Consider the following 24,674-nt stretch of genomic DNA (forward strand, 5'->3'; position numbering starts at 1 on the left):
CACACACACACACACAGGAATTGCTACACCGTCAATCAGTTACTACTCATATGAGCAATATGCAAGGACAATCATACAGTACATTCTTGTATACACAATAACACTAACACTTTATCTGAATGCAAATGTCAGGTGTTCTTCCTGTGTATTAAATCTGAGTCCCCCCAAGGAATCTGGCGCTAGTTGTGATACTGGTATGAGTAGAGTTAGTTAGATCCCTGCTTAAAGCGGAGTTCCATTCAAAAGTGTTACTTCCACTCATTGGTCTCCTCTCCCCCTCCGGTGTCACAATTGGCACTTTTCGGGGGGAGGGGGACAGGTATCCTGTTCCCACTTCCAGGAGTCCAAGCCACGGCCCGCGATTCCACCATGGAGTTACCTCCTCCTCTCCCTGTCTCCGGGCCAGTAGGAGAGAGGAGCGGGGCCTCGCGCATGCGCAGTAGGGTTCCTGGCGCAAAGCCGTAAGGCTACACTGCCGGGTACCCTTAGCCGCAATGGCGGCGGAAGCACCCGACAGCCGATGGAAACATCAGCTGTGGTGCAGACATCGCTGCTCTCCAGGACAGGTAACTATCCTATTGTTAAAAGCCAGCAGTATGTGGCTTTTAATTTAATTTTTTTGGGGGCGGAACACCGCTTTAAAGAGACTGAGTCTTTAGCAATAAACAGGATAAACCATTCATGTCGACTGTTACACCATGTTCTTTTAAAGTGGAACTTTAGTTAGAAAACTAAGTCCTGCTAGATCACTTCAGGCTGGCCCCTTTAGCAGGTATAGCTATGTAAAATGTTAATAATAAGTGTCTATACTGTGTACAGTCCAGTAATACACAGTCTCATCCTGCTCTGCACATGTTCAGTTGCTCTCCATTTCAGGCACTGCTGGGTTTGTAGACCGATCTGCTAAAAGCCCTAAAGCAGAATTAAACCCTCATATCCTTTACTGCCAGGGAAGTTGCTTCTGTCTGATCCACAACCGCCACGGCGTTGCACATGCGATCAGTCACAGCACCAGCCCTCTGACGGCCTAACAATCCAGCCGGTGCAGCAAGCAAATGCGACAGTCAGCAACCCAGGCATTCTGGGAATGTAACTTTTTAGAAACTTAAAGTGATTGTAAAGGATCGTTTTTTTATTTTTTTTTTTTTAAACAAACATCATACTTACCTTCACTGTGCAGCTCATTTTGCACAGAGTGGCCCCGAACATCCTCTTCTGGGGTCCTCCGGCAGCTCTAGCGGCTCCTCCCTGCATCAGATAACCCCCTATGAGAAGGGCTCTCCCGAGAGGGTTACCTTGCGGGCGCGCTCCCCAGTCCAGCATTTGCGTCCACAGACACGAATGCCGTCTCGGCCCCGCCCCCCGGGTCATTGGATTTGATTGACAGCAGCAGGAACCAATGGCTGCGCTGCTATCAATCTATCCAATCAAGAGCCATGGCCCAGTGGAGAGAGGGACAGCGCTTGCCCGCCAAGGAGATGAAGAGGCTCAGGTAAGTAAAACGGGGGGGGGGGGGGGGGAGGGGCTGGTGACTGCCAAGTGTTTTTTCACCTTAAATGCAGAAAAAACACGAGGATTTACAACCCTTTTAAATCAATAGGATTATTTCGGGGTCCTGTATGTGGCTAGACTGCCAAAGTCTCACACATGTGGTATCCCCATTCTCAGGAGAAGCAGCAGAATGTATTTTGGGGTGTAATTGCACATATACCCATAGCATGTTTGCGCAATATATCATTTAAGTGACAACTGTAAAAAATGTAAAAAAAATTTAATTTTCCCGAAACTTGTGGCAAAATGGGGTCATGGGGAAGAGGGTTTGGGCCATCTTGGCATTTCATGGCCTCTGAAACTGATAGATAGGAGTGAAATCAAAAATGTACACCCCTAGAAATCCTGAAGGCAGCAATTGGTCCAAACAAAGCTGATTATGGTACGTAAAAGTACCATAGTTTGTAGACGCTATAACTTTTGCGCAAACCAATATACGGTTATGGAATTTTTTTTTTCACTCAAGACATGTGGCTAAATACATTTTGGCCTAAATGCAAGATAAAAATTGAGTTTATTGGATTGTTTTTATAACAAAAAGTAGAAAATATATATTTTATTTCAAAATTTTCCATCTTTTTTCGTTTATGAATCGCAAAAATCACAGAGGTGAGCAAATACAACCAAAAGAAAGCTCTATTCGTGGGGAAAAAAAAGAGATGCAAATTTTGTTTGGGTACAGCATTGCATGAAAGCGCATCTACCAGTTAAAGCAGTGCAGTGCCAAAATTGCAAAAAGTGCTTTGGTCGTTTGGGGTCCCCCCCCATCATACTTATTTAGGTGGATGCAGCATCGGTCCAATGCGGAATCTGTCCCCCAGAGCCTCTACACTGAGAGCAGAGCGATCGAACATCACCAATGGCTCGGTTCTCTCAGCTCCCCGAGCAGAGAGTTGCTGACTGTGAATCAGCATCTCTCCGCTCTGCTCCTCCACGCTCGCTTTCGTCCGCTCTCTGCTGAAAACGGGTCACGGGAGTGCAATATTTAGTATGTGTAGCTGCTGACTTAATTTTTGGAAGGAGGGGTGAAACACCGTTTTAAATTAAGGGGGGGGAGTTTACCTGTTCTCATGTATAGTTCTTAACATATACAGACCTTGCTATTCCAAGTTTAGTTTACTGAATAAGCAGTATTTTTATTTTGGGCATAATATTTCATATATACACTGCATTTCAGGTTTCCAGTGTAGCAAAATAACTTTCAACTTGTAAAACTACTCCACACTGATTTTTTTCTTACATTTTTCAAAAAAATTCAATTTTCCCCCAGGTTTATTTTCCCACGGCTTCAAAAACATCTCTAGTACCAAGTCCTCAAAAATAGTCAAGATACAATGCTCATCCTCCTCAATTGAATGTGTACAAGAAGCTACATCTGGAGGTAATGGATGGGGGGAACCAATTGCTACTCCTCTGTTGAGGAAGAGGAAGCTACCCCTCTGACAGAGGTCCAGGCTTTTGATGTTAGAAACCCAGAGGGTGCGCTAGACCAGTTTTGGAACTTTGGAAGGGAGCGCATGAAGCATAGCAGTTAAAGCAGGAATAAACAGGGTCTGGTCTTCATTTTTTTTTTCCAGTGTCCACCGCCTGTAGACAGCTGCAAATATCCTAAATGTACATAAATTATTAAATTCCTGTGTCCCTCAATGGACAATAGGTACTAGGTAAGTAAATTGCATGCAAGAGTAGTCAGTCACATCCAAAAGCTTGACTGCTTGCTTTGTATGTTTTACCATGAGGCATGTCCTATTATGGCGTTCCACCAGATAATGTGAATTGGCTTTAGCTGTAACCCTTTCACTTCCAGTTCCGTATGCCATACGGACCTACACAAGTGCCCGCAGGTGGCCAAGTCTGTATGGACCTCATTTCTCCCTCTGCTATAAGCACATGGTCACTTCAATGACCATAAAAAACTTATAGCAGAATTGTTCAGCAGACTCTGCTGAACAATTTTACAACTCTGATCAGTGAATTACAACCCGCTGATCAGAGCCAATAACCCCTGATGGGACCGCCACACCCCCACGCCTGTCCCCTGCCTCTCCACCTCCCACCACTAACTTTCACCTAAAACTACCATATTTTCCGGCATATAAGACGACCTTTTACACTTAAAAAACTGGCCAAAAAGCTGGGATCGTCTTTTACGCTGGGTCAAATGCTCAGATGCCTGCTGGATTTGTGGTAATACTGTATGTAGCTACATACAGTATATACCGCTGAGCCAATCCCGGTGAGCGATGTATTCAAATACAGAGCCTTCTCGGATTGGCTTTGAGAGTCAGAGAAACGCTGGCTGATGATGTTACAGCCTCTGCCAATACAAGCAGGCTATGGATTCATTAATAGAACACATTGCTCGCCGTGATTGGCTCCAGCAAGAATGAAGAAGGATATGAAGCGTCGGAAAGGGGGGGGGGGGTCGTCTTAAACACCCGGTCGCCTTTTGCGACGGCAAATACGATACTTCCCCCACTCTCCTTTACTATACCCTTCACCCCCTACTCCCCCCCCCCCCAGCACTGATTACACCCCCCCCCCCCATCTGATATACAGTAACCACGAGTGTTACTATGTATCAGGCTGTCATCATGAATGAGGAATCTCTATACAGATTCCTCATTTCATTCAAGTGCAGTGCTGCGGAGAAAGGGACCTTCTCTGTCTCAAACAAAGATATGGGGGTCTGTTTAGACCTCCGATATCTCAACAAATTATATCTCAACAAATTTATTTAGCAAAAATATTGTCTGATAAACATATACACAAATGTTGTGGGAGCGTAAAAATCAGTAGCACCTACTTTTTATTCTACTGGCCATGTGCTTTCATAAAATATATGGGTTGGGGGGTCTTTTACAAACTCTGAACGCTATAAGTGAAAAATAAAAAAGCAGGGGGCGTGGCCGAGAGCGGCAAGTGAGAGGACGTGCATTGCGGAGCTCCCGCACTGATCCTTCAACGATCCTTTTCCCAGCTCAGTATAATGCGCGGAATTGGGGCCAATCCTGTGTGGGAACCCTCCCAGACACACCCGAAGCCACCGGCGAGCACTGCAAGGGTCATGCTGACCCGTAAACAGACGGAGACAAGACCGCCCGCAATCCAACATGGCGCCGCGGCTCATCTCTCACAGCGCGCACGAGGCATGGAGAAGGCAAAGGAAGCAGGTAAGCCCCCAAAAACCCCCAGGGGGACAGGGAAAGACCCCCCAAGAGACATGCTTTACTATGCCCAGAAGTTAGCGGGCCCGGCGGCACATGGAAGCAACACCCCCCGCTGTGTTCCACACCCAGCCTGAGGAAGGGTTGCATACACAGGGCCCTGCAGCTTCCCCTAGTCAGACCATGCCAGATATGGAGGAGGAGGAAAAGGGTGATGAAGCTGATCAACCCTACCTTGCAGAGATACTGCGAGCAGTGCACAAATGTACAGCATCAGTGCACACCCTGCAGGAACACTTTGGAGGCCTGAAGGAAGAACTAAGATTTATCAGGCACGATTTGCAGAAAACAAGGGAGCGCACTACTGCAGCAGAAGGCCGCATCAGTAACCTAGAGGACAAAATAATGCCAGTATTAAGAGAAACGCAAATAACAGCCAGAATTGCCAGAGCAAACGAACTTAAATCTGACGATATTGAAAATCGTTTGAGACAAAACAAGATCTGCATAGTGGGGCTCCCAGAGAAGGCGGAGGGCAGGGACCTCATGGAATCGGTGGAACAATGGCTTCTGCAGGTGTTTGGGAAAGAGGCGTTTACCCCGCTGTACTCAGTGAAAGAAATTGTACTCCGCCAGGCAGGGGAACGACGTAATGTTCAATTTAATGGGGCCCGCATCTCATTTTTTTCTGACTACTCTGCAAAGATACAGAAGCGCAGAGCTAGATTCAATGATGTTAAAAAAAAGGCTACAACAGCTTCGAGCCACATACGCCATGCTATTACCTGGAAAAACTCTGGATCACGGCGGGTGGCCAGTCCCACTTCTTTGAGACGGCAGCTGAAGCATCCTCATGACTGGATACTAATGAGAATATTCTCCGACACGTGGGAAGAGGGGCAGCAGAGGGGGACTTACATAATATCCCTGAGATTCTGGACATATACAGAGAAGTTTAAACATGTTTGGCTGGGAAGCCGCAACCTACAGATACTCCACAAGCATTGAGAGCAAGAGAAATGACCACAAAAAAAGTTCAGTGACCATTGTTCCCATTAGTTCAACCTAAGCAGAACTTGGAGTTCAGAGTTGAGGTGCCATGAGCAACACTGTTTTGGTTGCATACCCCCATCCAGTTCTTTTCTATTTGCTTCTACAACCACCAATCTTTCCCCTACAGGTTAGAGTTGTCTACCTCCATTACATTGGGGATTTAACCACGCCCCACACGGGAAAGGGGGCGCTTTGACTATTTGTTCTACAGCTTTACTTTTTTTTTTACATGCCATTATCACGATTTCAGCTCAAGAAGGAACCAAACACGCAGGAAGGACCGTGTTACGGGTGGATCCCACATCCATACCAAAGTGAACTACCTTACGTATGACTCAGGTACTATGTTTTTGTCACACTTGGCGCATCGAGACTATGCACACCCTAAGGCGCCTAGGGTACACGAGATGCTTTATCCTACATTACCCACAAGATAACACATAAATGAGTACTGTTCCATTGCTTTCATGGAACATTAGGGGTGTTCTTAAACCACCCATGGTTACCACTATACTTAAAAAATACTCCCCCGCTATTTATGCACTTCAGGAGACTCACCTTGTGCCGGAAACTGTTTCATGCCTGGGCTTTTCCTGGGTGGGCTGGGCATAACATTCCATTTATACCTCTTATTCCAGGGGTTTGAGTGTGATGGTACATTGTACTCTGGATTTTCAACTGTTAAACAAATTGATAGATGAGGGGCGATATTTGATACTATTATGTAAAATCCATCAATTTAAATGTATACTTGCTGTCCCCCTTTAGTTCAGAGGTATTGAGAATATTGATGAAGTATCATTTGTGCCACCCTGATGTCCCCCTCATTATTATAGGGGGTCTAAACTGTTACATGGATCCAGATTTGGATAAACACGCACCTCCGATGACTTCCCGCACAAAAGCTCAAACGGCACTGCAGAAATTCACGGAGGTAGGATGGACAGATCCGTGGCGTAGCTGAAACCCATTACAGAAGCAATTCTCCTGTTTTTCTAAAACCCACCTATCCCTGTCAAGGACTGACTTGTGCACACCCCAAACGACACACTTACTGGAGGACATTAGATACCTGGTGAGGGGAGTGTCAGATCATTCTCCCCTATTGGTCTCCTTGGTTGCCAAGCCTGCCGCGGACATGCCTAGGGCACCATGGAAACTTAACGCATTTTGGCTTAACCCATTTCCCTCCCATGAAGGGATAATGGCTGAGATATCTGGGTTCTGGTGGCTCCACGAAAATCATCCTGATCTGAGGCTAACCTGGGAGACGTTTAAAGAGTTTCTCAGGGGAATACTGATCACTGAGGTCACGGGTATTAAAACAAAAACAAATGCTACTAAGGATCAGACGGAACAGATGGTAAGCCAGCTGGAGGAAGAGTTTATTGCAGACCCCTCCGATATAGCCAGGGAAGCATTGCTGACTGCACAGGAGGCAGTTGACCGGATCACGGGGGGGGAGCGGCAGACAGAAAGAAGTTTTTCAATAAACAAGCTTTTTATGAGGAGGGTGAGCAGACGGGCTGCCTACTTGCAAAAATAGTGAAGGCTTCCCAGACATCCCCGTCCATCGGGGAGTTACGCATTGAAGGAGGGAGAATAGTAAACACCCCTACCCACATTATGAAGGAGTTGGTGAGGTTTTATTCTGACTTGTATAGGCCCCGGGCAAATTACTCGACCACTGCAATTGCAAGAGAGAGTATCTGCAGGGAATTGAGCTGCCTGGTTTGTCAACTTCCCAGAGAACACTCCTGGATTCCCCAATTAAACTAGAGGAACAACAAGAGGCACTTAGCCTCTTCCCGAATTCAAAGGCCCCTGGGGATGACTGCCTCCCCATGGAAGTCTTTAAACAATATGGGGGAATTATCCTGCCACGTTTGCTAAAGGTCCTTAATTATACTAGAGAAAGTCAGTGCTTCCCTGACCAGAGCTAATATTGTACAGAATATAAACAAAAAAAGTCAGTACTACTACCCATACATCACATAGAAAGCAGAGATCCCAGGTGCTCGATCCACAGTCGCTGGCTGAGTAGGTAAATGAGGAAAAGATGATCCGCACTCCGGTGATTGCTCTTAAGAAGTATAATATTTAGACCTAGGCTCATACAGACCGATATCGCTCTTGCAGAGCGACATCAAAATCCTAGCGAAGGTTTTGGCCTTACGACTTAATAGGGCCATCTCCTCCATTATCCACTCGGACCAGTCAGGATTTATGTCCCAAAAATCCATGGCTATCAACCTCCGTAGACTTTACCTAAACCTGCAGATGCAGTCGGAGAACATGGGGGATAGGGCCTTGCTGTTGCTAGATACCCATAAGGCTTTTGACAGCATAGAATGTGAATATCTCTGGGCTGTCATGGGCAAATTTGGCTTTGGCGAGGGGCTCTTGGCCTGGGTGAAACTGTTGTATTGTTCACCTTGGGCGATCATTAGGGAGGCAGGACACATTTCTGCACCATTCACCCTACATAGGGGCACTCAACAAGGATGCCAACTGTCCCCACTCGTCTTCGCCATTGCCACTGAACCCATGGCAGCCCTGATTAGAGCGCAGATAAATCCCCAAGGATAAAATTAGAACAATTACAAAAATCCAAGGAAGCTGGAGGCCTTGCCCTCTCTAACCCTTGGGTTTATTATCTGGCGGCTCAGGCGCAACATATCGCCCGGGCTATGCCAGAAAACCCAGGAATGGAGGATGGAAATTTACACTCTGAACCCATTAGGGCCCTAATGTGCTATGACACTGGTCTCGACAAAGTACCCACGGGTATGGAGGCCTTGGCATATGCAAAATCCAATAAGCGATTTCCCACATACGTCCTGATGCAAAAAATATGGAACAAACTTAGACAGTTACAAGAAGTATAGGGCTTTACTGGACACAGCCTGATATGGGATAATGGATACTATGAGGAGCTGTAGTCGTTGGATTGTGGCGCGTGGTGGAGAAGACATGGGGGTCACACATATGCGACATATATTTGCCGCGGGAAAATTGATGCCCTTTCCTGAGTTGAGGGAGCAATTTCACCTCCCACAATCAATGCTCTTCTACTATATACAGCTGCAACACAGTGAGACAGCGCAGACTAAGGGGACCGCATGGACTCTCTCACCGACCCCGATATTCCGATATATGGCTGAGGTATCCCAGTTTAGGCGTTTCATATCTAGAACTTATTCCATGATTCTCAATATCTACCTAAAAGGATTTCCCCTAGTTGCATCAAGCAAATGGGAAAGGGATGTGGGATCATTTGAGGACTAACAATGGGAGGAGGCACTCCAGGCAGTACAACTTTGCTCCCTAAATGTGGCCCAATGGATATCTCAGTTATACATCATACTTAGAGTACACTAAATGCCTGACAGGTTGCTCAGGATGGGAGTAAGACCGGGATCCAACTACCCCAGGTGTGCGAGAGTTCATGGGGACCTGATACATCTGCTCTGGAGGTGCCCCAAACTACAACGGGGGCTCTGGCCACCATTCATAGAGTCTATCAGACTACCATACCCACAGACCCGAAGCCATGTATATTGGGAATACTAGATGACATTCCTATGGAGGACAATTTCAAACAGGCTAGAGCCAGGGCCCTGTTTCAGGCTCGCAAGCTGATCCTTAGACATTGGAAGCCAGTTGAACCTCCAACGTTAAAGGAATGGATTGCCCAAATGGGAAACACCATAAGGTTGGGGAAATACATTTTTCAACATAGAGGTCGCCCGGGAAAGTTTGATAAACAATGGCCACCCTGGTTGGATACCCCTGGCCTCTCCCCAGTTGATCTGGTGATGGACAGTTTGCTGAGGTAACAGCTAGGAAAGCGAGACACACACTGAGAGGGTGGAGAAAGGAAAGCACTTATAGGAATCAGAATATAGTGCTGACGCACAATCAGTTCCCTTAGAAGAAATACCTGAACTGCATAATATGAGCTGGTATTGGATGCTGAGTGTAATGTATGAATACACCTCTTGCGATGGTAACTGAAATGTATGACAAATCCTGTGCCTTAATTGTGAGCTGTAAAAATTTTTCTGTTTGTTCTGTTTTCCAATAAACATCTTTGATTTAAAAAAAGAAAAATAAAGCAAAAGGAAAAAATTTCAAAAATGGTCTGGTCACCTGAGTACAAAATGGAGCACAGGGCCTGGCAGCAAAAAGGTTAAAATTATGCATGATTGGGAGGGAGATGGGCGGAGCCTAGCGGAGCAGACATGCATTGTTAGAGCTCCGCACCGCTGAGGAGAGAAGAGAAGGACAAAGCGGAGCCTGCAGGCTCAAAAGGTATCCATTTGAACCTTTTTGCCCCAGGGAACAAACTGTGAAAGTTTGGGCAGGAAATATGGTACTGGGAGGAAACCGTGGCAGAAATAAAAATCACCTCACAAAGAGCTCACAGGCACTCACTGCAACTAAAGCAGCTCCAGTCACCTCACAAGATACAGCATCAGGGCGCTCTCACAGACAGAAAATGTCACAACAAGACTCTCCATTTGAGTCAGATACAGAACAAATCCTCTCACAAACTTCTCCACAAGCCTCCTCAGCATCCCCAGTAATATTACAATTTGAAAAGATGCTTCATAAGGCTTTAAAACAATCCTCAGACCAAATAACAAAAAGCCTAACCAAAAAAATAAGAGAGCTGGGAAACCACACCGCAGCCTTAGAAATAAAAATGGATGAAATTGAAATTACAACCCAAGTAAATATAACAGAATTGGAACAATTAAAAGAAGAGAATTTAATACTTCAAACTAAGCTTGAAGATTACGAAAATAGAGCCAGACGTTCAAACTTGCGCATAAGGGGAATACCTGTAACTGTGACAGACCTGCAATCTACTATTACTGCTCTATTACAAGAACTAAAGCCAGATATTCCTATTGAACATTTAGAACTGGACAGAGTACACAGAGCCCTCACAGCCAAAAAGAAAGATGGACCCCCACGCGATATAATCACAAAATTTCATTATTACAGAACGAAAGAACAAATACTAATTGCTGCAAGAGAAAAAAAAAGGAACTTAATTTTCAAGGACACAATTATCAAATTTTTGCTGACCTATCCCAACTTACTATTACTAAAAGACGATCCATGAAACCCCAACTAATGGAACTGCAACGCCACAACATTATGTATCAATGGGGCTTCCCCTTTTCAGTCAGATTTAACTACCAAGGTACAATTTACAGAAGCAGATGAACTACAAAAAACCCTTTTAAAATTAAATCTGACAGAACCCACAAGCAGCAACTCTCCCACACGCAGAAGAATGGCATCATCTTCACCTTCAGGCAGCACTCAGAAAATTTCAGAACAAAATGGGAATCATCATTCTCACAAAAGAGGCCGTTATGCCACATCATCCATGGACCAAGAAGATTCAATGGACTGACATCCTAATTCCTGATATCTCTTCATTTATTATACTAAGAGATGGTTCTCTATAAAAAACCTGTATTTATAACTGAATGTAACTGCATTCTGATAGTCACACACTGTGTGGGATCATGTTACATTCCAGTTATATTTCTTATTACTTCTGATTCATATAGCCTTAGAATATATAAGTGAAATAAGGAAATTCTTGTTCAGTTATATATTATCAGGTAATAACAATAGATTTATTACTTTTTAGGACAAATATGTTCAATAATCCAGAAGTAATGGAAGCTTTTTCTTTCTCTTCTTAAAACAAATATATTACCTAACTAGTTCCTAGAATTATGTTTTTGTTTATTCTAATCTGAAGCAATACAACCTCAATTTTATGAGTTAACATATCTAAACAGTTACATATGAATAAAATATGTAATTGTTTACTCTAAAAGGGTTAAAATCCCAAAATAATTCAAACTATCTTCATCAATACCAAAGTTATTAACAGTACCTTTCTAACTGAATTATTTAGCCTAGGGCAAGACTAACCATATACAACCACCCTGGAATAAATAATTTCAACAAAAACTATATTCTGCACTCCAATTAATGAAACATCATTTTGATGTCTTTTGACATAGCACTTCTCTCCTGTAAGCGGAAGATCCGTGTACCCCCATTAGCCCTCCTCATTCTCCCAACCATATTATGTGGGAGTGTGACGAAGGCACTTATTCCCCTGAGAGAGATATTTATTCTCTTTCACGGGTAAATTGTGATTACTTGCAAAAAATAATTTATACAATGTATCATCTAATCTGATATGTTTTTTGTTTACTCTTTACTCCAGAATTCACTGGTTTCTTTTCTATCTATTCATCTCTTCAGTGTCCACACAGGTTGATCTGCGCAGTCAGCTCTGCATAACAAAAAGTAAGTCAAAACTATTTGATCTGTTGCCATGGCACCACTGAATATACTTTCCCTGAATGTTCAGGGAATAAATGTCCCTCAAAAAAGGACCAAAGCCTTCCATACTTTCCATAACAAGAAGGCTCACATAGTATGCCTCCAAGAAATACACTTCACCAAAGATTCTACTCCAAAATATATTTCTCCTTTTTATCAACAAATTTACACGGCTTCTGCCTGTACCAAGCAAAGGGGAACTCTAATTGCATTTCACCGATCCACACCATTCACCTTATCATCAGAAATTAAAGACCCAGAAGGTAGATACCGGATACTCATGGGTTATATAATGAATACAGCAATCACTGTGATTTCCTACTACGCTCCTAACAACCTACACCATTCCTCTCACATATATTACAAGTGATTAATACACACAAAATAGGAACAGTGATAATGTGTGGGGATTCGAACCAGGTCCTCCTCCCATTTCTAGATAAATCACCTTTTACACCATCCAAAATAACCTCTAGATTACCTTTTTCTCAACTTCTTTCCAAATACAATCTGGTAGATTCGTGGAGAGAAAGTAACCCAATGAAAAAGAAATTCACTTATTTCTCGCACCCTCATCAAACCTTCACCAGAATAGATCATATTTTTCTAACAATAGGAATGATACCAGAAATTATTGCATCAGATATAATTCCGATTCCGTGGTCTGACCATAATGCAGTATACACTACTATAGCCTCAGCCATACCAAAAGCGCATGACCCAACGTGGTACTTACCGGACATAATGCTCAAACACCCACTACATCAGATGGCCATTGAACAAGCTTTAAAGGAATACATATCAATTAATAATACAACAGACATCTCCCCAATAACACTGTGGGAAGCTCATAAGCCTGTCTTGCGTGGTACAATACAAAGACAAATGGCACTATTTAAATGGGAACGCAAAAATCTAGCAAGAAAACTAGAACTCAATTTTAATGCAGCCTACATATTTCAAGATAATCCATCTCAGAGTACAAAATCTCATCTGGAAAAATCTAGATTGGAATACGATCTATTTCTCACTGAGTCAGTTGATAAATCCCTCAAACGCTCCAAACACAATTTCTACATGAATACAAACAAACAAGGCACATATTTGGCTCGGGCATTAAATTCAACTAACAAATCTTTCAAACCAATACGTTTGAAATTATCAAAAAATGTTTACACTTGTAATCCAGTTAAAATAGTCCATAAATTTCACTCACATCTCGCAACTTTATACAAGACAAACAATGAATTTAATCCTACAGAGGCTAAATCCTTCTCAAAAATAACCTTACCTGAGTTATCTCAGAATCAAAAAAGCAGTTTGGATGAGCCTATAACTATAGATGAAGTTGCTAACGCCATAAAAGACCTAAAACTTAACAAAAGACCAGGCCCAGACGGCTACTCGGCTTTATACTATAAAACATTCTCAGAAATACTCTCTCCCATTCTCACTGAAACTTTTAACAAACTTCTAGATGGACATTCTTTTCGGCAAGAAACACTAATGGCAATTGTTTGCATGATCCCAAAACCCCTTTCTGATGATACTTCCTGTGTGAATTATCGGCCTATCTCTCTGTTAAACCTCGATATTAAATTATTAGCAAAAATAATAGCAAAACGCCTCAACAGCATTATAGGAAAATTAATACATAGAGATCAAGTAGGCTTCATGCCAAATAGACAGGCAGGCGATAATATACGCAGGGCAGTGTTATTGGCACATATTGCTAAAAAACGGAAAATCCCTTTATGTTTTCTCTCGATGTTAAGAGGGCATTTGACACAGTATCCTGGCAATATATGCAATATTCATTACAAAAATGGGGTTTTGGACCCCACTTTTTAACATGGATCAAAGCATTATATAATAAACCCAAAGCCTATATAAAATATGCTGGATACAAATCTGAAGCCTTTAATATCGAAAGAGGTACCCGACAAGGTTGCCTATTATCTCCCTTATTATTTGCCCTTATACTCGAACCCATGGCCCAATACATCAGAACAAACCAAACTATAACTGGCATTGAAGTAGGAGGTATTACACACAAATTATGTATATTTGCAGACGATATATTACTTTTTCTATCATCACCACAGGTCTCTGGTCCTAACTTAATACCAGCTCTTGATGGATTTGCAGCCCTATCCGGCCTTATGATTAATCCTAAGAAATGCCTAGTGCTTAATATTTCACTCACAAACATGGAATTGATCCCGGCTAGGGCTGCACTCCCATTCACATGGGCAGAAAAATCAATCCCATATCTTGGAATTCATTTAACAGCATCTCATTCTGACTTATTCTCAACCAATTATCCTCCTGTATTAAGACAGATCACAAATCTAATAAAACAATGGTCGCAACTTCCTTTATCCTGGATAGGGAAGATTAATGCAATCAAAATGACTATTCTACCCAAATTGCTTTATCTATTCAGAGTCCTCCCTATTCCAATTCTTTCCTATTTTTTGAGAATAGTACAAAAAAGAACAACTTCGTTTATATGGGTCTCTTCTAAACCACGTATACCTATACACACACTACATCTTCCCAAAAATAAAGGAGGCCTGGGATACCCTAATTTTACTAACTACTACAGAGCAGCACATTTGGCCAGTCTGTCCAAATACCATGCAAAACAGGAAATCCCATTATGGGTATTTATAGAGGCTTAAGAAACTGACCCTCTATTAATATCAAATTTATTATGACTTGATCCTAAAGACCGCTTTAAAATTCATAATCCCATAACTAAACACTTCTTATCTCTCTGGGATAAACTAAAAACCAAATATCAGTTACAATCTCCACACAATCCTCTCCTTTCTTTTATCAGAAATCCTGCCTTTTATCCGGCATGGATCTACCCAAATTCTTTTAAAGCTTGGACAACATCAGGCATTCAGACACTAAATGACTTCATAGCATCTAAATCATTCCTTTCATTCCCATCGCTTAGAGAAAAATATGATCTACCAAACTCTGAGATATTTAGATATCTCCAAATCAAAAATTTCTATACACCATTCCTAAAGGGGGATACACCATTATCCCAATTATCCATTTTTGAATCAATCTGTACAAAAGATCCATTTGCTAAAGGTACAATTTCATCACTTTATAATCAATTATATGGAGTAGCAAATCTTAATAGACCCTCTTACGTTCAGAGGTGGGAGGAGGACCTGGGACGAACTTTAGAAGACACGGACTGGTCTAACATATGGCTCACATCTAAGTCATCTTCACCCAACATCTTAGCACTGGAGACAAATTATAAAGTCCTAACTCGCTGGTACCTTGTACCCGCTAGAGTGGCAAAATATTCACCTAATACCTCAGCTCTTTGTTTTCGAGGATGCCCAGAAATAGGCACATATTTACACATATGGTGGACGTGCCCAGTAATCCAAACCTCCTGGAAGGAAGTCTTCGTGATTGCATCTAAAATATTTAAAAAAATAATACAACCAGATCCATATTTAACTTTACTTAATCTAAAACCGGAATGGTTAACACTCTCTCAATTCAAACTTATGATCCAACTAATAACGGCTGCAAAACAAACAGTGGCCAAGGCATGGAAATCTCCTACATTGGTACTAGCAGAAACAATTCACAGAATGAATAATACAATGTCCCATGCTAAGATGGTAGCCATCGATCAAAATCAAATTCCAAAATTTGAAAAACTTTGGCATCCTTGGATAAAACAACAGTTCCTGTCAAACTTCAATGACTCTGTCCTGTTGCCATGGTAACAGATTAAATGACTTACGGAGACACCCATTCTAAGGCTTCAAAGAGAACTAAAAAGAATAATAAACTGACGAGCGGGACAACCTTGTGGACCATACCTCTACCTTTCAACCCTTTTCTTTCTCTTTCCTTTTCTCCACCTTACGATTAAAGCTCATTATCAGAATTTATTTGACCTATATACACTCTACTTGTAAACAATATGTATAGTAGGTATAAATCATTTAAATACCTACAAAAGTAACTAAGGAAATGATATATATCTTTAATTTAGGTTTACGTGAACCCAATGTTTAATATTTGAAATTTCATGATATTTACCTATATAAACCCTACTGTAAAACAATGAGCTTACTTTATAGATCCTTGTAAACTTACTTTATGTATCTTTATAACATTGTATACTCAAACTTCTTTTGACAAGGAAAATTATGCATGATTGTATAGGTATCATTCCACTCTTTTCTGTCTAGCAACTGTGAGGTCCTGTGCTATGTATATTAGAGAATAGGGGTGGGTATGAGATGCACAGAGTACATGTTCAGTGCATTGTTGGGTGATGTTGCACTGTGCCGCTCCTGACTTGTTTCATACTCTACACTACTTGGCATCATAATCATTTACATACGAGAATATTTTATTTTTTGGCTGGTCATCCAAAAAAAAAAAAAAACTTCAATTTTTCATATTCAATATATTTGCTTGGGAACTGAACATATTTTTAAAAAATATTGAACAAATAAGCAACAGTTTAGTAAACTGACATTACATACATTTACCTTTACAGATGGTGACTGGCTGATCTTCCAGATTGTAATGCGATCACCGTAGACTAACCAGGCCCATCCAAAGTCACAGACGTTGAAACTTAAAAGCTGATCTGATTAATTTAAGAAAAACAATAGTTAAATATTTTTAGTAAAAAAATCTAAAAATAATTACCACCCAACTTACTACTTATATATAAAAAAAAAAAAAAAAAAAAAAACCCACACACACGATCAAAAATAGAGAACAATTTTTGAATACATTATTTCTGAAAAAAAAAATAAAAATCAAGCGATCTTCATTGCTCAACATTTGATGGCATTTTTGTTGTGGCTACAGTGAGGTAAAAAAGCATTTGCTGATTTTGTATGTTTGCCCACTGACAAAGAGAAGACCAGTCCACTATTTTAATGGCTCCCAGGTGTCTTCTATACAGGTAACGAACGTAAGCAGTAAATCGTTGCTTGTTTTAGCGGCGCGTCACGGTCGTTTTTCGGCCACTAGCAGGGCGCTTTTAACCCCTTCTAGCACCTGAAGGGTTAAAACTTCTGAATCGCTTTTCATTTCAATGGGCAGGGGCGGTTTAGGAGCGCTGTATGCAGCTTTCCCAGACCACCCCCAAAGATACTGCTTGCAGGACTTTTTGTAACATCCCACAAGCACACCAACCCAGTGTGAAAGCACTCGAACTTTTACATTCGGGTGGCATGGGAGGCTGTTTTCAGGCGCTTTACAGCTAAAATGCCTGAAAACCTCCTTCGGTGTGAAAGGGGTCTAAGAGGGAGTGCTCCTAATCTCAGCTTGTTACCTGTATAAAAAGACACCTGTCCACAGAAGCAATCAGATTCCAATCTCTCCACCAAGACCAAAGAGCTGTCCAAGGATGCCAGGGACAAGATTGTAAACCTAGACAAGGCTGGAATGGGCTACAAAGACCATCGCCAAGCAGCTTGGTGAGTGGGTGACAACAGTTGGTGCGATTATACGCAAATGGAAGAAACGCAAAATAACTAAATCGCCCTCAGTCTGGGGCGCCATGCAAGATCTCACCTCATTGAGTTTCAATAACGGTGGGAAATCAGCCCACAGGAGAATCTGATCAATGATCTCAAGGCAACTGGGACCATAGTCACCAAGAAAACAATTGGTAACGCACTTTGCCGTGAAGGACAAATCCTGCAGCGCCCACAAGGTCCCCTTGCTCAAGAAAGCACATGTACAGGCCCATCTGAAGTTTGCTAATGAACATCTGAATGATTCAGAAGAAAAACTGGGTGAAAGTGTTGTGGTCCGATGAGACCAAAATCAAGCGCTTTGGCATCAACTCAACTCGCCTTGTTTGGAGGAGGAACGTTGCCTGTGACCCCAAGAACACCACCCCACCATCAAACATGGAGGTAGAAAGATTATTCTGTGGGGGTGTTCTTCTGCTAATGGGACAGGACAACTTCACCGCATCAAAAAGGGACTTTGGACGGGACCATGAACCTTCAAATCTTGGGCGAGAACCTCCTTCCCTTAGCCAGGACATTGAAAATGGTTAGTGGATAGGTATTCCAGCATGACAATGACCCAAAAACACACAAGCAAGTCAACAAAGGAGTGGCTCAAGAAGAAGCACATTAAGGTCCTGGAGTGGCCTAGCCAGTCTCTAGACCTTAATCCCATAGAAAATATGGAAAGGGAGCTGATAGTTTGAGTTACCAAATGTCAGCCTTCGAAACCTTAATGACTCGGAGAGGATCTGCAAAGAGGAGTGGGACAAAATCCCTCCTGAGGGGTGTACAAACCTACTGGCCAACTACAAGAAACGTCTGACCTCTGATTGCCAAGAAGAGTTTTGCCACCAAGTACTAAGTCATGTTTTGTGAAGGGGTCAAATACTTATTTCACTCATTAAAATGCATATCAATTTATAACTTTTAAAATGCGTTTTTTCTGGATTTTTTTTTTTGCTCGTGTCTTTCACTGTTAAAATAAACCTACTATTACAATTATAGACTGATCATTTGTCAGTGGGCAAACGTACAAAATCAGCAGGGGATCAAATACTTTTTTTCCCCTTGCTGTATACCATGCTAATAGAACAGGGGGGGGCGTGTCTGGACGTTCAACAGGGAGGACGTGTGCTACTATAGCTCCATCTAGGCTGATTACATCCAAAGCCATCTCTACCCCTCCTCAACCCATCGAGGCTATTTACACACCTCAGGGGTACCTGGACACTCTTGGCTACGGCCCCTGGGGACTATCTAACCTTTTTGATTCCTGGAAGCGGATCGGGGCCTACGGCTCAGCCCGAGCCTCGGACGCCCGCCATCTTGGGCCCTGTCTAACACTCGGAGCCTCCGGCTCTCCGCTGCTGTGGACCGGAGACCTCCGTAAAGCTCCCACACGGCACCCTGTCCGCACTCGGGATCCCCCCGTCACAGTATCTTCCACCCGGAGATCCCTCCTCTGACAAGCTGACCTCCGGAGGTCCGACGCCATCCCGCGGCCTACCGCTCCGACCTACCCTGCCTCCTGCACAGCGGTGAGTACCTGGACAATCTTCCATCTATCACCTACCTCTTGGTCGGCCCCCCTACAGAGGGAAATCTTGTTCCTGGGCCCATAAGAAGCCACCCGAGGCCTCCGCGCTATCGGTGCTCTCCCGGCCGGCCTAGACTGTCAGGAAAGTCCGAGGCTCCGGCCTACCCACGGAAGTCGGCGGCCATCTTTGTACTCCAACTACTCCCTACCCACATTTGTGCCTTCACTTGCTCATTGTAGCCAATGCTCATACTCATTTAGACTCTGCTTCAATCAGATCTCCCCCTGATATATAGCTGAGGTGGAACTTTCAATACCCGCAGGGAAAAAAAAAAAAAAAAAAAAAAAAAAAAAAAGAAAATTTATTTTCTCTTTTTTCATTTTTCTTTGGTTTTTCATGAAAATCTCCACAAGCAACCACAGTATGTTGAAATATGACTGACACTGAGCAAATGTAGGTGAGAAGTGCCCCACACGGCTACCGGCCTAACAGTTCCAGTTATGCCTTCCAAATCAGCTAAATCTCGTTCTGCAGCAGGTAAAAGATCTGGCAAAAGGTCACTGTCTAATTCAATATCTGCAGGCTCTATTCAACAATATTTGTCTAACGCACGCGGCACTCAGGCCCGAACCTCGAGACTAAGCGCCTCTCCCTCATCTCACATTGCCTCTGTGAGGGGAAGCTCTCCAGCCTCTTCATACTGCTCTGACCTCATGGATGACCCAGGTTCCCCTGCTGGCTCCGAAATGACTACGCTGATGAGTGGTCTTAAAAAAGAACTTGCAGGCATGTTTCATAACTTGGAAAAGTCTATTAAAAAAGAGATAACTGCAGTTAGGACTGACATGTCCCACATCTTGGTCAGAGTAGAGGAGACAGAGCAACGGCAAGACACCCAAGCTCTAGCCATTAAAGAACTGCAAGACACTGTTACCCAGCTAGCGTTTGCTCATCGGGCCTCCTTATACAAGCTCGAAGACCTCGAGAACCGCAATCGAAGAAACAACATACGGGTCAGAGGCCTACCCGAGGCTACTGGAGATAGTGACCTAGAACCATCAATACGGGGCATTTTCAACACCATTATGGGTAATCCTGTCACCACACCACTCAGCTTTGACCGAGTACACCGGGCTCTGAGACCCCGCAATACTAACTCTGACCAACCTAGAGACGTTATCTGTCGCTTACATTACTTCGAAGATAAAAAGGCAATTATGATGAAGATGCGGGGCCTGCCTAGCATAGATTTCGACGGGGCAACCATCACCGTATTCCCAGACATCTCCAAGGACACCTTAGACCGTCGCAGAGCTCTAAAGCCGCTTCTTGACCTCTTGCGTACAGATGGGATCACATACAGATGGGGCTTCCCAGCCTGCCTGATTGCCACAAAAAATGGCCGATCCCACACACTAAGGTTCCCGGAGGAACTTACAACCTTTTTGCAAGCTCTTAATCTTCCGCCCTTGGAACTCCCAGGCTGGCAGGACTCCATTCCTAAATTCTCGAATCTTGCAGATTCAGTCTGGAAAAAAACCCCTTCAAAGGCAAGTCGTTCCTCTCTCCCGGGCTCTGCACAAAAGAATGGTTGAACTGCGCAACTTTGTCCTTTGTCTTTTTTCATTCAACCACGTTTCACTAGTACAGATGCTTATTTTCCTACAGCAAATTGATGCCAAGTCAGATTTCAAATGTAAACTTTTTGTACACTTACCTGACTATTTTTGGTAAATTCTGACCTATGATTAGTTAGACCACTGATCTCCTTTCGTGTTTTTTTTTTTTTTTTTTGTTGTTGTTGGTTTGTTGTTGCATCAGTAATGGTCTACAATTTATGCTGCTTAGTAGGAATCTCAATGTTTAAGCTGATTTTTGTTTCTGCCTACATGACCCCTTATTTTTATTTAACTGGAACTAATTTTTTATTTCTAATTACAAGTTAATTATATGTTATAGGCCGAGTGCTGTTGGGGCACGTTTCTTATATTGCTCCTCCCCGACAACATAACCCAGTCCCCCCCTCCTTCTGGGGTTGACGAGTGCGTGCGACCTTAAAAATTATTTTGCCCAATCCCTGTTTAAGGTTTTGGATGGCCGCTCGTTCTCTCTTTCCCCAATGGGACCACTGCAGATTTCTGCGTGTTATTCATGCGTTTCCCAAAAGTTCTTTAATTTATGTGTATGATTTTTCTATAAGCTTACTTTTCCCTCCTTCTCTTTTTTTCTACTCTTTACTTCACTCTCTCTTCCTCTTCCTTCCCCCCCCCTCCCTCTCCCCTGCTGGCATACATGGAAACATAGGCTGAAGTATTCTACCTAGATGTAATAATGACTACATTGAAGCTTCTATCATATAATGTTAGAGGTCTTAATGTCGCAGCTAAACGGCACCAAACATTTCGTGAACTAAAACAAGCCGCTTGTTCTATTGTTTTTCTTCAGGAAACACATCTAACCCATACAACACCGGTTAAACTGACCTCACCTCATTTTCCGCAATGGTACTATAGTTTATCTGACACTAACAAAGCTAAGGGAGTGGCCATTGGGTTTAGCAGAAGCATATCCTTTCGTTTGTCTGACATGCTAGCAGATGATTCAGGCCGTTTTCTTTTTCTCCAGGGTTTCATCGGTAATACCCAATGTACTCTAGCAAACGTTTACTGCCCAAACCAAAATCAACCTACTTTTTTTTCAAAAATCCTAACCAAATTATCACATTTTGCCAAAGGTCTTACTATATTAGCAGGTGATATCAACATGTCCCTAGACCCTATACTAGACACGTCCCAAGGAAGATCTAATATCTCTTTTAAACGCCTGAAATTTGTTAAGAGAAGACTCTTGGACCTCCAACTTATGGATGTCTGGCGCCTCCTCCATCCCAAAGAGAAAGATTTCTCACACTTCTCCACAACACATCACTCATATTCCAGAATTGACAATATATTTCTAGATCATTTTCACCTCCCCCTCTTACAGTCTGCCCACATAGGCACCGCAACTATCTCGGATCATGCACCTGTTTCGATAACGCTGTCTACGCCTTCCTTAGCACGCCGCACTAATAACTGGAAACTCAACGACTCCCTTCTTACTAATGAAACCGAGGTTTCCATAATGTCCTCTCATCTTTCACAATATTTCAAGGAAAACAAACCCTCTGATACTTCTCCTTCCATTGTCTGGGAAGCTCATAAGGTCACTATTAGAGGACGGTTTATTGAACTTGGTGCTAGATTGAAAGGGGAGCATGGTCAGCGACTCGAACAGGTCCTGCAACAAATAGCTGCTCTTGATAAGCAACATAAACTTTCTCTCCATAATGAGCACCTCCAATCACTCACACTCAAACGAGAGGAATTAAAATCTCTTCTTAACTTAGACACTAAGAGAAAATTTCAACGCTTATCACAAAAATACTATGAATGGGGAAACAAACCTAGTAGGTTATTGGCCAGGTCATTAAAAGCTAAACAAACGCAGTCCTTTATTCCCAAAATTAAACTACAGTCAGGAGAGCTCGCTCATGCAACCCCAGACATTGCCAAGGCCTTCAAGGAGTTTTACGCAGATCTCTATTGTGTCAAAAATGATTTGTCCTCTTTACCTCAGAAAGAGAGACGTAGACGCATGCTCTCCTACTTAAAAGAAGCTAAACTACCTAAATTACCTACATCTATTTTTAAAGAATTAGAGGCAGACTTCTCGGTAGAGGAATTTCAAGCTGCTTTGAAGTCCACTCCCTCTGGTAAAGCACCCGGCCCGGACGGGTTCACTATTCTATACTACAAGACATTTAGTGACATTCTGCTTCCCCGTCTGACAGCTTATGCAAACTCAGTTTCTCAATCCTCAGGTTTACGTCCAGAATCCCTCTCCACTCACATTACTGTCATTCCTAAACCTGATAAAGACCCTACCCTCTGTAATAGTTATAGGCCAATTTCATTAATAAATACTGATATCAAATTATTTGCCAAAGTAATGGCAAATCGCCTACTCCCCCTACTACCTAACTGGATCTCCAAAGACCAATCAGGTTTCATTCCCAATAGAGAAGCAAAAGACAATTCCCTCAGAGCGATTTCCCTAATTCAGTATGTTCGGAGAAGCGCCCAGCCCACCCTACTCCTATCCACTGATGCTGAAAAAGCGTTTGATAGGGTGGACTGGGACTATCTTAGAATGACATTGAGACATTTTGGACTGGGTCCTAAGATGTTCTACCGTATTTTATCCCTATACTCTAACCCCACAGCACAAATCAGAATCAACGGGACGCTGAGTGACTCTTTTGCTTTACATAATGGTACAAGGCAGGGTTGCCCCCTGTCCCCCCTCCTTTTTGCCATTACCTTGGAACCTTTTCTAGCGACAATTAGGAACAATGATAATATTCAAGGCATTCGAGTTGGTAAAAGTTCCCATAAATACGCAGCATATGCTGACATATTTTTTATTCAACAACCCCGCATCTCCATACCTAACCTATTGTCAGCATTTTCCATCTTTCAGTCAGTCAATCTCTAATTTCAAAATAAATCTATCCAAATCAGAAATTTTAAACATTAACTTCTCCCAATCCGAGGTGTCTTCCCTGAAACCTCTCTTTCCCTTTAAATGGGAACCAAAACATATGAAATATCTAGGTATTTATCTCACTCCCAACCTTCACTCCCTTTTCCGACATAACTACATTCCATTGCTCAACAGGATTAGGGAAGATCTACGAAAATGGTCCAGTTTATCTCACACCTGGCTAGGTAAAGTAAATATTATTAAAATGAATATATTGCCCCGCATACTCTTTCTTTTTCAAATGCTCCCTCTAGGGGTTCCAGTGGGGTTCTTCACTATTTTGCAAACCATGATCTCCCGTTTTATCTGGAGGAACAGCCACCCCAGGATATCTAGAGAGATACTATTTCGCTCCAAGATGTCTGGGGGACTTGCACTACCTAATTTTAAGGCGTATTATCAGGCGGCTGTACTTTCTAGGATAGCCGACTGGAAGTATGCTCTTGACTCAAAATTGTGGGTTCAACTTGAATACCTTTTGAGTGGCGCTGACCTCTCGGTAGCTCCTTGGATACCCCGCTCCTGCAGGAATCTTGACCGATCCACCTCAGCTCTCACTATATCCTCATTAGCTATATGGGACGCCCTACATAAAAAATTCTCATGGGGGTATAACTCCCCTTTAACACCTCTCCTTAATCACAAATATTTTCTACCAGGTTTATTAGATCCCGGTTTCCAAGCTTGGAGACCCAGAGAACCTCTCTTACTACATCACATCCTCCGTGGCAATACACTTAAACCATTACAATTGATCATTGATCCCAAACCTGCCTCGTTTCTCGACAAATGGAGATACCATCAATTACAATGTTTCTTACGCTCTCTCCCTCATCCGCTTAGAGGTTTGCAAGATCTAAATCGAA

The 24,674-nt window shown here is 42.7% G+C and overlaps 1 protein-coding gene across 1 annotated transcript in view; it reads right to left on the reverse strand.

Annotated features, from left to right (window-relative positions):
• Positions 1-24,674, reverse strand: part of NUP133 (nucleoporin 133) — a 1,112,480-nt gene that overhangs the window by 1,053,641 nt on the left and 34,165 nt on the right. The window contains 1 exon segment of the mRNA XM_073627602.1: positions 16,703-16,803. Coding sequence (XP_073483703.1) covers positions 16,703-16,803 — 101 coding nt within the window.

This window comes from Aquarana catesbeiana, linkage group LG04, assembly GCF_042186555.1.
Source record: "Aquarana catesbeiana isolate 2022-GZ linkage group LG04, ASM4218655v1, whole genome shotgun sequence".
Classification (NCBI taxonomy): Eukaryota; Metazoa; Chordata; class Amphibia; order Anura; family Ranidae; genus Aquarana; species Aquarana catesbeiana.